Source organism: Palaemon carinicauda, chromosome 37 (genome assembly GCF_036898095.1).
Source record: "Palaemon carinicauda isolate YSFRI2023 chromosome 37, ASM3689809v2, whole genome shotgun sequence".
Taxonomy (NCBI): Eukaryota; Metazoa; Arthropoda; class Malacostraca; order Decapoda; family Palaemonidae; genus Palaemon; species Palaemon carinicauda.
The window spans coordinates 26,317,222-26,331,507 of record NC_090761.1 but is presented as its reverse complement, the minus strand read 5'-3'; the positions used below and the strand labels follow the sequence as shown (position 1 = coordinate 26,331,507).

At 46.1% G+C, this 14,286-nt stretch overlaps 1 protein-coding gene across 1 annotated transcript in view; it reads right to left on the bottom strand.

The window, feature by feature from the left end:
• LOC137629521 (dipeptidyl peptidase 8-like) overlaps positions 1-14,286 on the bottom strand; it is a 68,088-nt gene that overhangs the window by 33,243 nt on the left and 20,559 nt on the right. Inside the window, 3 exon segments of the mRNA XM_068360905.1 lie at positions 230-453; positions 3,929-4,085; positions 14,042-14,207. Of these exon segments, the coding sequence (XP_068217006.1) occupies positions 230-453; positions 3,929-4,085; positions 14,042-14,207 (547 nt within the window).

Genomic DNA, 14,286 nt, shown 5'->3' with positions numbered 1-14,286 from the left:
TACTATCATAAATTATTTTTTTTTTTTATATTTAAAAGTTTTTTAAAATAGAAATAGCCAAGAATATAAGGATCAATAAGCTTCCAACAGTACTGATACCCAACAACAAAGAACCCCTGATGTTTACCATGGATAAAATAACCTTATTTGTTCATAAGAAAATTCAGTTTAAAGTAATAATAAGTAAAATGTACTGTGCATACTAAGACCAAATCCATACTAGCCTTACCTCATTAAGAGCCACCTGGTGTGAGGAACCTAGCTCCGTTAGACGCTGGATGATCCCAGGATTTGATATGGAGGTAACATACAAATGCTGCTCAAGAGGAGAATCTTTTAAACCACTAAAATAAACTAGGCCTCTTTCTTCGTCTACCCATATACCATTGCCGGTTACAGACCATTCACCGCTGGTGAGTGCAATTTTTTGAACTAACTGTGCTGTCACAAGACCTGCAAAGTTAAATTGAACAGAATGAAAAAGCATATTTGATTTATAAACAAGTAAAGTAAATATCACTTATCACGAGTAACATTTCTGGATACTACAATGGATGACTGTAGAGATGTGTCCTTAATGAAAAGGTACTGTACACTACAAAATGCAATATAGGTAATGCCACCCAATAAAATGAAAAGAAAGTGGCACATAAAGGTAATGAAAACTCAAATGGCAAAAGTAAAATGTTTTTTCAAAAATCTTATACTTATCATGATTAAATAATTTATAGATGTGAAAAACAGATTTACACACAACTTGAATTTAACGTAAATGAAAAAAAAATACAAAGAATTATTTCAATACTAGCAGTTTATATGTTATTCAGTTGGCCACACTAAAAAAAATAACTTTTTGAAGTAGTATAAACTATTCTTTGTTCCCATCAGAAAAATGCAGAGAGTGACGGCTTGCTAGAGTCATTTCCAACAGGTTTATGTAAAATGCAGCAAACTGGGGGCGACCATTTCCCAACATACATCTCCTCTGAATGACCTTCCCTGCTCAACTTGGATGCATTTGTATGAAGAATCATGAATACTGGGAGGGACCAACAAAACAGTTAGCATAAGGTCTTTGGTGAGGTCAAAGGCCTGAAAATTCTTTTACAGTGACTGGGTAAATGAGATCACTTGTCTTGAAACCCCTTCAGAGCTGCTCTCTTCAACACACAATTGAGGTCTTTCAATTTAATCTTCAAAACTGTGTCAACTACTGAAGCATATTGAAGAAGGCCCAACACATATTGAAAACACCAAGCATTGAAGGCTAACTCCTTCCTCCATCACAGATAGTCGAAACCCTCCAAGTAAGTTGAAGGGTAGGGAAGGAGGCCGAAACTAGGCCGTAATGAAATCTCTTTCCTTCAACTACAAATAGTAGCTGAAAGCCAATGGGCAGGAAAGAATAAAAGCCTGTCGTAATCAAAGATTGAATCGAGTTGCCCTTTCTCTGATGGTTATTTCAAAATAACTGTGGGGGACAGGCAGATGATCTAGTCCCAGGGGAAGAAACCTTCCTCCTGGTTTGTAAGCAAATTCTACCATGGGCAAGGATGAGGTCATCTCCGATCAGATCCTGTTAGTATAAAGTATTCATAAACAAAACATATAACATGAAATCATGGAAAATTATACTAACGAATATGTGGGATATCCACTTTCAATTATTCATCCCTCACATGGGTTAATTACCAAACTACCCATTGATGTGTGTCAATTACAGGTTCAAGAACCAAAATAACTCCACACTCCTTGGCTAAACCCAACTGAGTTTAGACATAATTTAACCAAGGATGTGTATAAAAATATTTCACAAAATAAAAATGTTAGCCTACTATGATATATTGAAAAATTTGGAACTCTAAGGGCACCACATGCCGATATACGCAAACAACTCTAGGCTACGCTAGCCAAAAACTTGTCAAAAAGAGGTTCTACGACTTAGGCTAGGCTAACAATTATATGGAAACTGTGTTAATACTCAGAAAGAAGGAAAGAAAAGCCCACTTAATTTCAAAGGAACTTGCACGTTGTAGTGAAAAATACAACAAAAACAAAAACGGCATCATACACCAAGTAACACAACTCAAAGCAAAATATCTGAAGACCAATAAATTTCTAAACCTTTATTACATCAAGACCATTGGTAGGAATAATGGATATCAAATTCAAAAGTTTAATCAACTGTACTTCTAAGTTGATTGAAGAGCCTGAAAAAATCATCAATTACAAGTGTGCAGAAAACAGCTTTCGGCATTGTAAATGATTACAAAGAATTTAGAGGTTGGAGGCAAACAAAGAGTCCAGGTTATATTTTCTCCAGTATTAGTATTGGTTCTCGGTGATAAAGTGTCATCGGTTGTCAGACTATTTCAGTATTGGCAGTGTTGTTAGGGGTTCAATAAAGGTGTGATTATCCTTATTATGACTCTCCTTCAAGCGGAGATCTACACATAGCGAGGCCATCCTCTGCATGTTAATACACTGGCCCTAGAGCAAGGAAGACAGAATTTTTTTATATTTTTGTCTTATTGGATTCCATGTTCTAGCTTTTAACAGTAAAGTCCTTAGAGACTAAACAGCTCCTTTCCTAAATTAAGTTTTTCCTTTGTCAAAACCCCTTTTTTCCCTTAGAGAGGGGAATTTATCATGGGGAACATAGAATAAGTTTCTATGAAATAAAAGGTAATATTCTAATAAAAATCTATTATTTCAATAGAGTAATCACCTGATATTCACCTAATTCAAACCCCCTCCCCACTTCTTACAGTTGTCAATAGGTTAATTAAGTTAGAGTATTGACTTCCAAGTTAAGAAGTAGAGACATTACCACAGAGATATAATTTACCTTAATGTACTGCATTGCCAAACCAATAACATAACCGGAAGAACACAATATAAGAGACGGAGAAAGAATTCTGCAAATCTTACACTAGTCACGTTTCTTTGGAATACAGTAATATGAATCATTAGCATGCACATATTTGGAAACATTCATGAATGTACAGGCGAGACCATTTCTTTAGTAATTTGGTTCTAGTGAGCGTAATTTAAATTATGGTAATTTTAACTTATATTCTTACCCAATTGTCATTTTTTAGTCATATGCAATGCTGTTTTTAATATTGGATTTGCCTCTTGCTATTTTCCTATTGGTAATATTATGCAATGCAGAATTGTTTCAACTTAAATCACTCCAACATTTCATACACAGGGAATAAATTTTTTCATTAAGCTTAGTTGAGCAGATACCCTATTAGAAATCATTTATCATTATTTGAAATGAATTTGTAATGATGAGGGTAAATTTCTAAAGGGTTCTTCAAGTTAATACCTTGATACAACGGCAATTTTAACATTCTCTAAATACTCCCAATACAGGTATAGAATTAATGTTAGTCTAAATCATGGCAGATCATTTGATTCCAGAAAATTGATGTTGTATGTTGTATCTGTACCTATAAGATCATTGTTTTAAAACACGAGTAAAGTAGAAAAGCATTCTGAGATTGCAGACCTTGACCACGGCAACTTATTTCTTGAAACTAGCTTGCCTTTCTCAAAGGCAATTTAAACCGTAGGCATATTCGAATTGTGTGTGACAACCATGTATGAATTTGTGGTTAAGGTTAGGGTTAATACGGTTGACATTTTGGTCGACTTTGACCTTGACCTTTGACCTAGGATTTTCAAAATAGAATCACTTCCACGTCTCAACATAACAATTAATCCCAGAAAGTTTCTCTACTCTATGAGTAAAATTGTGGCCAGAAAGTTGTTCACAAACAAACAGATAAACGGAAAAACGGGGACGAAAACATAACCTCCTCCCAAGTTCGTTGACAGAGGTAATAACCAAATTGAAATTCACCAAAGAAAACAGTTTCTCGAAATCAATAAGAATTATAAGGCTTATTCTATTTCTTACTTTGGTCTTCATGGGCAGGCTGGTCTTCTGATGATGGAGGCTGTAATTGACTTAAAATGACGTAGAGATGGCGATGACCCGTCTCTTCGCTGGCCCATACCAGCATTCTCTGAGTAGGATCAGTGTGATTACGCCACCAATACAATAAATTATGTACCTTCAAAGAAGAAAATGAAACACTTTAGTTTTATCAAATATAAATCAAACCCTACAGAGTTACCCATAATGTAACAACAACAACAAGAATAATAATACAGTAATAATAATAATAATAATAATAATAATAATAATACATATACCAAGGCACTTCCCCCAATTTTGGGGGGTAGCCGACATCAAACAAACATATAGATAGAAACAAAACGGGGACCTCTCCTCTCTACGTTCCTCCCAGCCTGACAAGGGACTCAACCGAGTTCGGCTGGTACTGCTAGGGCCACAGCCCACCCTCCCCCGTTATCCACCACAGATGAAGCTTCACAACGCTGAATCCCCTACTGATGCTACCTCCGCAGTCATCTAAGGCACCAAAGGAAGCAGCAGGGCCTAGCGGAACTGCGTCACAATCGCTCACCATTCATTCCTATTTCTAGCATGCTCTCTTGCCTCTCGCTCATCTATCCTCCTATCACCCAGAGCTTTCTTCACTCCATCCATCCACCCAAACCTTGGCCTTCCTCTCGTACTTCTCCCATCAACTCTTGCATTGATCACCTTCTTTAGCAGACAGCCATTTTCCATTCCCTCAACATGGCCAAACCACCTCTACACATTCATATCCACTCTAGCTGCTAACTCATTTCTAACACCCGTTCTCACCCTCACCACTTTGTTCCTAACCATATCTACTCGAGATACACCAGCCATACTCCTTAGACACTTCACATTCAATTTCTGTCTCTTCGTCACTTTCATTCCCCACACCTCCGATCCATACATCACAGTTGGTACAATCACTTTCTCATATAGAACTCTCTTTACATTCATGCCCAACCCTTTATTTTTTACTACTCCCTTAACTGTCCCCAACACTTTGCACCCTTCATTCACTCTCTGACGTACATCTGCTTCCACTCCATCATTTGCTGCAACAACAGACCCCAAGTACTTGAACTGATCCACCTCCTCAAGTAACTCACCATTCAACATGACATTCAACCTTGCACCACCTTCCCTTCTCGTACATCTCATAACCTTACTCTTACCCACATTAGCTCTCAACTTCCTTCTCTCACACACACTTCCAAATTCTGTCACTAATCGGCCAAGCTTCTCTTCCACATCTGCAACCAGTACACTATCATGGGCAAACAACAACTGATTTACCTCCCATTCATGGTCATTCTCGTATACCAGTTTTAACCCTCTTCCAAGCGCTCGAGCATTCACCTCTCTCACCACTCCATCAACATACAAGTTAAACAACCACGGCAACATTACACATCCCTGTCTCAGCCCCACTCTCTCCGGAAACCAATCGCTCACTTCATTTCCTATCCTAAAATCAAAAATTTTAAATAATTTTTATTTTTCCTAACATACTTACCGAGAACTACTTTCTTTGGAGTCACTTGTGATCCCTCTATCTCGACCAAGGTTTTTCCCGCCGTTACCCCCCCCCTACTCCGCTCTACATAGGCTTACCCCCGCCGCCAAAGAATGCGCCCTGAGGGCAGGATTAGGGAAGGTCACTGCTTCTCTGGGTCAGCGTCCTCATTAAGTTCGTCGCTTAGCCCAACTTGGCAATGGAAGGATGGCACTCGGGGATGGAAGGGAGGGCCATTACCCGAAAGTAGTTCTCGGTAAGTATGTTAGGAAAAATAAAAATTATTTAAAATTTTTGATTTGTTCCAACACAAAATACTTACCGAGAACTACTTTCTTTGGAGACTTATACTTTAGGAGGCGGGAGTGCTATTCTGACACTTGACTCGGCACATAGTGCCTAGAGGGCTATGGAATGCGGGGCCTATCAGAGTGCGGAGTGAGGGTAACTGCGGAACCTTACGCTATTATCTAAGACTCGCCTCTTAAAACTTCTTCTGACGATTTTCTCCTGATGTAGTCGCGAAGAATTTGTTCATCGTTGGGGACAGCCTCTGGCCTACCGCTACACAGCTTGGAGGGCGGCAATGACTGTCCCAATGGAGAACCTGTCCAAGGATTTTCTTGAATAATCCTTGAGGTAGTGGGCAGTAAAGGTCGACTGGTGCGACCAAGTGCCTGCCTGCAGGATCTGCCCCACCGCCATGTTTCTCTCAAAGGCCAAGGAGGTGCTCAGACCCCTGATGTCATGGGGGCGGGGAGTGCCTGGCACTGCCATTTTATCCTCTTCATAGGTTCTAGCGATGACTTGTCTCAGCCAGAAGGAAATGGTGTTCTTGGAAACTTGCTTCCTATTAACACCTGTGGAAACGAAGAGGTTCTTGATACCTGGTCGGAGATGAGCTGTCCTTTCCAGGTATTTTCTGAGTGTCCATACTGGGCATAACTTCAAGTCTTCCGTAATGCCCGTCTTGGGAATGGCCGGAATTGAGAAACCTTCAAACCTCGGGTCCCAGACTGCTGGGTTCTGAGTCTTCGCCACAAAGGAGGGCACGAACCTGAAGGACACTTCCTTCCACCCTTTGGAGTGCGAAACGTCGTAAGACAGACCATGGATCTCGCCCACTCTCTTAGCCGAAGCTAAGGCTAGCAAGAAGACGGTCTTGAGGGTGAGGTCTTTGTCCCCGATATCTTTCAGGGGTTCAAAGGGAGGAAGACTTAGCATCTTCAAGACCTTGGTTAGGTCCCACCTGGGCACTCTCCTAGCTTGAGGGGGGCAGGATTGCTCGAAACTCCTAATCAGCATCGCTATGTGTCTCGAGGTCCCAAGGTCGATGCCTTTCAGGAGGAAGACTTGGCCTAAGGCGGCTCGAACTCCTTTAATGGCTGGGATTGACATTCCCACTTTATCTCTAAGATGCACCAGAAACTCAGCTATGTCCGGGACCGAAGCTTTAAGAGGTCTAATGTGTTTCTCCGAGCACCACTTCGTGAAGGAGGCCCACTTCGCCTGGTATACCGCGGTAGAGGATCTCCTCAGGTATAGGGACATTCTCTTAGCTGTGGTGGCGGAGTACCCCTCCTTCTTCAAGAGCCGCTCGATAGTCTCCAGGCGTGAAGGCGAAGAGAGAGAGGGTTGTCGTGGAGCCTGAAGAAGTGCGGTTGGTGCAGGAGGTCTGACCTGGCGGGCAGAGGCCAAGGCGGTTGGCTCGCTAGGTCTTTTAGGGCCGCGAACCACTCTCTCTCCGGCCACCAGGGCGCTACCAAAGTCATCCTCAGGTTTCGGGAGGCCCTTACTCTGTTGAGTACCTGCCTTATCAACGTGAAGGGGGGAAAAGCGTACACGTCCAGGTTGTCCCACTTGTGCTGGAAGGCGTCTTCTAGGGCTGCCTTTTGGTCTGGGACCGGGGAGCAATAGACTGATAGTTGGGCGTTGAGCTTTGTTGCAAAGAGGTCCATCACCGGGGAGCCCCAGCGTTGAATGATGAGTCTGGCTACTTCTGGGTGTAGAGACCACTCTGTCCCCACTATTTGACCCATTCTGCTGAGGCCGTTGGCTAGCACGTTTTTCTTCCCGGGGATGAACCTTGCTAGCAGCACCACTTGCTGCTCGTCTGCCCAATGTAGGATGCTTATGGCGAGGTCGCATAGTTCTTTCGATCTCATGCCCCCTTGCTTCTTTATGTAGGCCACTACCGTGGCGTTGTCGCACATTAATGCCACGGTGTTTCCCTTTAGCCGACTTGCAAAGTGAAGACATGCCTTCTGGACTGCTCTTAGTTCTAGGACATTGATGTGTAGACGCTTTTTGATCTCCGACCAGGTACCGCTTGCTGTCTCTTCCAGAAGGTGGGCCCCCCACCCTTGGTTGGAGGCGTCTGTGAACAGGAGGTACTCGGGGGGACTGGACCCGAGGGGCATCCCCTTGAGGGAGTTCGACTGGCAGTGCCACCATTCTAGGGAGGTTCTCGTGTCTGAAAGGACTGGAATTAACGCCTTCTGTGAGTCTGTCTGGGACCAGAGGCTCTTGAGGTTCCATTGAATGGGTCTGAGCCTCATCCTCCCTTGGGGAACCAGTTTCTCCAATGAGACCAGGTGACCTATCAGTCTCTGCCAGTCTCTCGCCCTCTTGGAATGTTCTGACAGGAACGGCTGAATGATGTGCTTGAGGTTCCGTATCCTGTCTTCCGAGGGGAAAACCTTCCCCTGCACGGTATCCAACGTCATCCCCAAGTATCCCATTCTGTTGGATGGTGTTAAGTTCGACTTTTCCAGATTGATTACGATTCCCAGATTCCTGCAGAACTGGAGGAGGTTTCTCCCTTGCTCCTCCAAGAGGGCCTTGAGTTGGAAAGGAGCAACCAGTCGTCCAGGTATCTGATGAGACGGATACCCCGTTCGTGAGCCCACACTGAGACTGTCGCGAAGACCCTCGTGAACACTTGAGGGGCCGTCGACAGACCGAAGCAAAGGGTCTTGAACTGCAGGATCTGGGAACCCCATTTTACCCGGAGGAACTTCAGACTCGACGGGTGGAAAGGGATCTGGAAGTATGTGTCCTTGAGGTCGACAGTCATCATATAATCTTTCTCCCTCAAGGACAGCAGGACGGATTTTGGGGTGTCCATCTTGAAGTCCGTCTTCTTGACGAACTTGTTGAGGGCCGACAGGTCTATCACGGGTCTCCACCCCCCCATTGCTTTCTCTACCAGGAACAGGCGGCTGTAGAAGCCTGGGCCTGGGAGAAGGACCTCTTCCATGGCCCCCTTCTCTAACATGGAGGAAATCTCCTCTTGAAGGGTGGCCCTTTTCATCGGGTCCCTGGGGGCCAACCATTCTGTCTGGCTGGCTGGAATAAGAGTGGGGGGTTCCGCTATGAAGGGGAGCCTGTAGCCTTCCTTCAGGACGGACACCGTCCAAGGATCCGCTCCTTGTGCCTTCCATGCTTGCCAATGCGGTCTGAGGCATCCCCCAACCCGAGGCTTGGGTGGGAGTAGGGGGCCTCTCCCTCTACCTTCTCCTAGAGGGGCAGCCTGATCTGCCTCTCTTAGAGGCGGAGTAACCCGACCTGAAGGAGCTGGAAGAAGCTGGTGCTCCTCTGCGGGAGGGCTGAGGAGTTGTTGTCCAGGAGGAGGAAGGGCAACCCTCCTCGAAGTGTTGGGGGCGGCCTGAGGAGTCACGGCGCTATCTGAGGCGGCCCTCCTGTATGGCGGCCTTTTAGACGACGCAGGTCTGGGGACGTTGGCCTCTTTCTTCTTGGACACTTTCTCCATTAGGTTCTCCAGCTCTTTTAATGGGAACAGAGACTCACCCCACAAGGGTAGGCTACGAACAGCTCGGGCCTCTCTGTCCGGGATCCTCCTCGATACCTTAGCTAGGACCGTGTCTCGTTTCCTTAGGACCCAGTTGGCCGTCAGGGCGAGCGCCTGGTACGATAGAAACTTCAGAGTTTTTCCCCCCGGAGGTGAGAAGGTCCGTCAGGAGGCTCTGCTGCTCAGGATCTTCGGGGTCGATGGAGGCTTGCACGTTTACTAAAGTGGAGGCCCACCAGTCCAGCCATGAGGAGACGTTAACCAGGTCCCGCGACATCTCCTCCATCATGGCGGCTTCCGTAGGAGAGAAGGAAACCGGGGCTGACGAGGCCCTTTCGTCTGAGCCGCCTTGTCCTAGGATGTCCAAGGCCGGGTCCACTCTACAGGGGCCTGGGCGCCGCCCTTCTGGAATGTATACTTTCCCTTGTGCTTTGAGGCCCTGGAGCAGTTTCGAGGCACTCTGGGACTTGGGGGCTTCTGCATTACTGGCCACCAAGTTGTCTATGTACTCTTGCCCTAGTACTAGGTCTGGGGCAAGAGGAAGGGCCAGGGAGGACTTCGGAAGGGTGGCGTGATGGATAATTCTCAGGAGGCTTAATCTCCAGGAATCCCCCTTTGGCGCCGAGGGTTCTGTAATCCCATGGTGCCTCCTGATGAGGCCCACCACTCTTCTATATGCGGAGTCCTCCGACGGGGGAGCTTCTCCTCCATCAGCCGAGGCCTCGGCCTGGAGTGGGGGCGCTGGGTTGCTGGTTCGGCAGACCGGTCGTCCCGCCCTTGGGTCCAGGGGGGCCGCCCTGTAACCGTAGTGAGCTCCGTAAGAGGGTGGATCTTGCTGCAAGGTGGGTACCACCGGCTCAGGGAGGGCCCTCAGTTGCCCGAAGGCTCTGGAAGCGGAAGTCACGGTCCCGGTGGGCTGACCCGACAACGGGAACCGTTCCTTCTTACTCGATGACCGCACCAGCTGGGCTGGTTCGGTCAGGCTGCCTGCAAAGAAGCACGTTTCCCCCCGCTGGGCGGGGTGAACCGGAGGCCTCGAGGACTTATGCTTCTGCGAGAGGTCTTTCCTGCGTGCCAGGTCGCGCGGTTCTAGGCTGTGCATAGAGAGCGGCAGCCTAGACGCACGTTCACTGGAACGAGGGTCTGGTGAATGGAGCCTCTTGGACTCTCCTGAAGGTACGTAGACCCAGGCGCCCCCGGGAGAGACATTTCTCCTATACTTACGAGAATGGGATTGGGAGCGCTTCTTGCTAGGCCGCGACCTTGACCTAGAGCGGGAATGTTCGCTCTCGGACAGCTCCCTTCTCCTGCGTCGTTTCCCCCTGACTTCCTCCTCGGAGGATGAGTCTACTTCTGACGAGTCCGACGGCGCCACGTTCCTCGCGTAACGGCTGCTAGCGTGATCCGCGGGGGAATTTCCTCGACGCTGGGTGCCCGAGATCGAAGGCTGGAGGAAGTCCTCGGGAACCGCCGTGGAGATCGTCGGCACAGAGTCTAATCTATCCATGCCAGGGGGCCAGGGGTCCAGGGTCACGTCCATTCTTAGCGGTGACCTCCCTGGCGTCTTCGGCAGCTTCCACCCGAAGGCATCGCTACTCGGGCGGCGAACTCTAGTTTGGCTGTCCCCTGGCGGGGGAGAGCCCGACGCACTGGCCCACGAGGGCGGAGGTGACTCTGAAACCACAACACTGCCCCATACGGGGTCTTCAGAGGACGAGTGGCCCCCACCACAAGGCCTGACTCACCCGAAGCACTACCGGGCCCTTCGTTAGCTCTAGAGGGGCCCGCCCTTGGTTCTTCCCTCGCACTGGATTCCCTGGGAAGAACGCCTTGACTTTCTACAACACTAGAGGCTTCTTGCCCTCTGCTCTGCGAAGGAGACGGAGAAGCCGAGGCTTCGTCGGACCGATCACTGGCCGACGGTAACGAAGAAACGACACTAATCTTCCTGGGGGAACGCTTAGAAGATTTCTTCTTTTTGGTACCGTAGCGTACCCACTGGATATCATCCCAACTTACGCACTCCGGACACGTGTCCGCGGAGGAGCAAACTTTCCCCCTACACGACTTTCCGGCTCTAGGCCCAGGGCAACGGCGCACATGCTCCATCGTTCGCACACGAATGGCACAACACTAGTGAGCTATACGTACACTGGGGATATGCACAGGGAGAACGCACTGTAACACTTGCGAATAACGCACTACGCAAAAACACAAGTCCCCACGCTGGAAACACGTGGAACGCAAACGCGCCAAAGGATCGAGAGAGACGAGAGTGAGCTGTGTACTGCTCACGACTAAGGAACTTAATGAGGACGCTGACCCAGAGAAGCAGTGACCTACCCTAATCCTGCCCTCAGGGCGCATTCTTTGGCGGCGGGGGTAAGCCTATGTAGAGCGGAGTAAGGGGGGTAACGGCGGGAAAAACCTTGGTCGAGATAGAGGGATCACAAGTGACTCCAAAGAAAGTAGTTCTCGGTAAGTATTTTGTGTTGGAACAAACATGCTTTACTACCTTTGTAGAAACTTTTCATTGCTTGCAACAACCTTCCACCAACTCCATATAACCTCATCACATTCTACAGATCCATAAATGCAACATACACCTCCTTACCTTTTGCTAAATATTTCTCGCATATCTGCCTTACTGTAAAAATCTGATTCATACAACCCCTACCTCTTCTAAAACCACCCTGTATTTCTAAGATTGCATTCTCTGTTTTACCCTTAATCCTATTATCAGTAATCTACCATACACCTTTCCAACTACACTCAACAAACTAATACCTCTTGAATTACAACACTCATGCACATCTCCCTTACCCTTATATAGTGGTACAATACATGCACAAACCCAATCTACTGGTACCATTGACAACACAAAACACACATCAAAAAACAATCTCACCAACCATTCAAGTACAGTCACACCCCCTTCCTTCAATATCTCAGCTCTCACACCATCCATACCAGATGCTTTTCCTACTCTCGTTTCATCTAGTGCTCTCCTCACTTCCTCTATTGTAACCTCTCTCTCATTCTCATCTCCCATCACCGGCACCTCAACACCTGCAACAGCAATTATATCTGCCTCCCTATTATCCTCAACATTCAGTAAACTTTCAAAATATTCCGCCCACCTTTTCCTTGCCTCCTCTCCTTTTAACAACCTTCCATTTCCATCTTTCAATGTCTCTTCAATTCTTAAGCCAGCCTTCCTTACTCTCTTCACTTCTTTCCAAAACTTCTTATTCTCTTCATATGAATGACCCAATCCCTGACCCCATCTCATGTCAGCTGCCCTCTTTGCCTCACTTACCTTGCGCTTTACTTCCACATTTTTCTCTCTATATTTTTCATACTTCTCTACACTATTACTCTGCAGCCATTCTTCAAAAGCCCTCTTTTTCTCTTCCACTTTTACCTTCACTCTTTCATTCCACCATTCACTGCCCTTCCTCATGCTGCCTCCAATAACCTTCTTGCCACACACATCACTTGCAATCCCAACAAAATTTTCTTTTACTAACTTCCACTCCTCCTCTAAATTACCAGTTTCTCTTACTTTCACTTTGTCATATGCCATTTTCAACCTTTCTTGATATTTACTTTTTACCCCCGGTTTTATTAGCTCTTCAACCCTCACTAGCTCCCTTTTACATCCACCTACTCTATTCCCCCACTCTTTTGCTACAACTAATTTTCCTTCCACCAAAAAATGATCAGACATACCGGTAGCCATACCCCTAAACACATGCACGTCTTTCAATCTTCCAAACATTCTTTTAGCTATCAACACATAATCCACTAATGCCCTTCTACTATTCTTCCATTTGCCACTCTTACCCATGTATACTTATTTTTATCTTTCTTTTGAAAAAGCTAGAACCTATCACCATCTCTTGCTCAACACACACACCTACCAGTCTCTCACCACTCTCATTTTCACCTGGTACGCCATACTTCCCAATGACACCTTCTACCTCTCCAGCGCCCCGCTCTAGCATTTAAGTCACCCATGACTACTACATAATTCCTTCTACCCAGTCCTTCTACAACCTAGTTAATTCATTCCAGAACTCATTCCGCTCTTCTTCACTTTTCTCACTACCTGGCCCATATGCACTGACAAAAGCCCAACATTCCCTACCCAACCTAACCCTTACCCACATTAACCTAGATGATATCTCCTTCCATTCCACTACTTTACCTGTCATCCATTCACTCAGCAATAAAGCCACACCTTGTCTTGCTCTTCCCCTTTCAATCCCAGACACTCTACCAGACATTTCACCAAACATCACTTCACCTTTCCCTTTTATCTTTGTCTCACACAAGGCCAATACATCCATCATTCTATTCCTAAACATACTTCCAATCTCACATCTTTTACTCTCTATCGTACTACATCCACACACATTCAAACACCCCAAAACTAGAGTGCGGGGAGCAGTCACTCTTCCCCCAACTCCAACTCTTTGCTGATGTCTCACAGGATTGTAAATACAGTAGAGGGGGTTCCCAGACCCCTCGTCCCGTCCCTTTTAGTCGCCTCTTATGACACGCAGGGATAACGTTGGCACCATTCTAATTGTTTTAATGCCCCCGCGGCCACAGGGGGCATAATAATAATAATAATAATAATAATAATAATAATCAAGTATGTTGTTACTTGAAGAATCCTTACACTAAAATACTTTTAATCACATATCTAAGAAACTAAAAAGTGCAAAAGCAAAAGTAATGCCATACTTACATCTACCCAGGTGTTTGAATGCTGAGCGATTATTATGTGAGGAGCATATAAAAGAGACGAAGCTGAAGAAGGAGACGCTGGACTCTTCTGACCAGTGAAAGATGACAAGGACAATAAAATTAACTCTAAACGTTGCTGTCGGCGATCAAGCAGTTGACACCATATTCTGAAAACAGACAAAGCATTAAAACATTCTTCTCATTTCGCAGGACTACCAGCTGATGAAATTTCGAGTAACTCTTAGC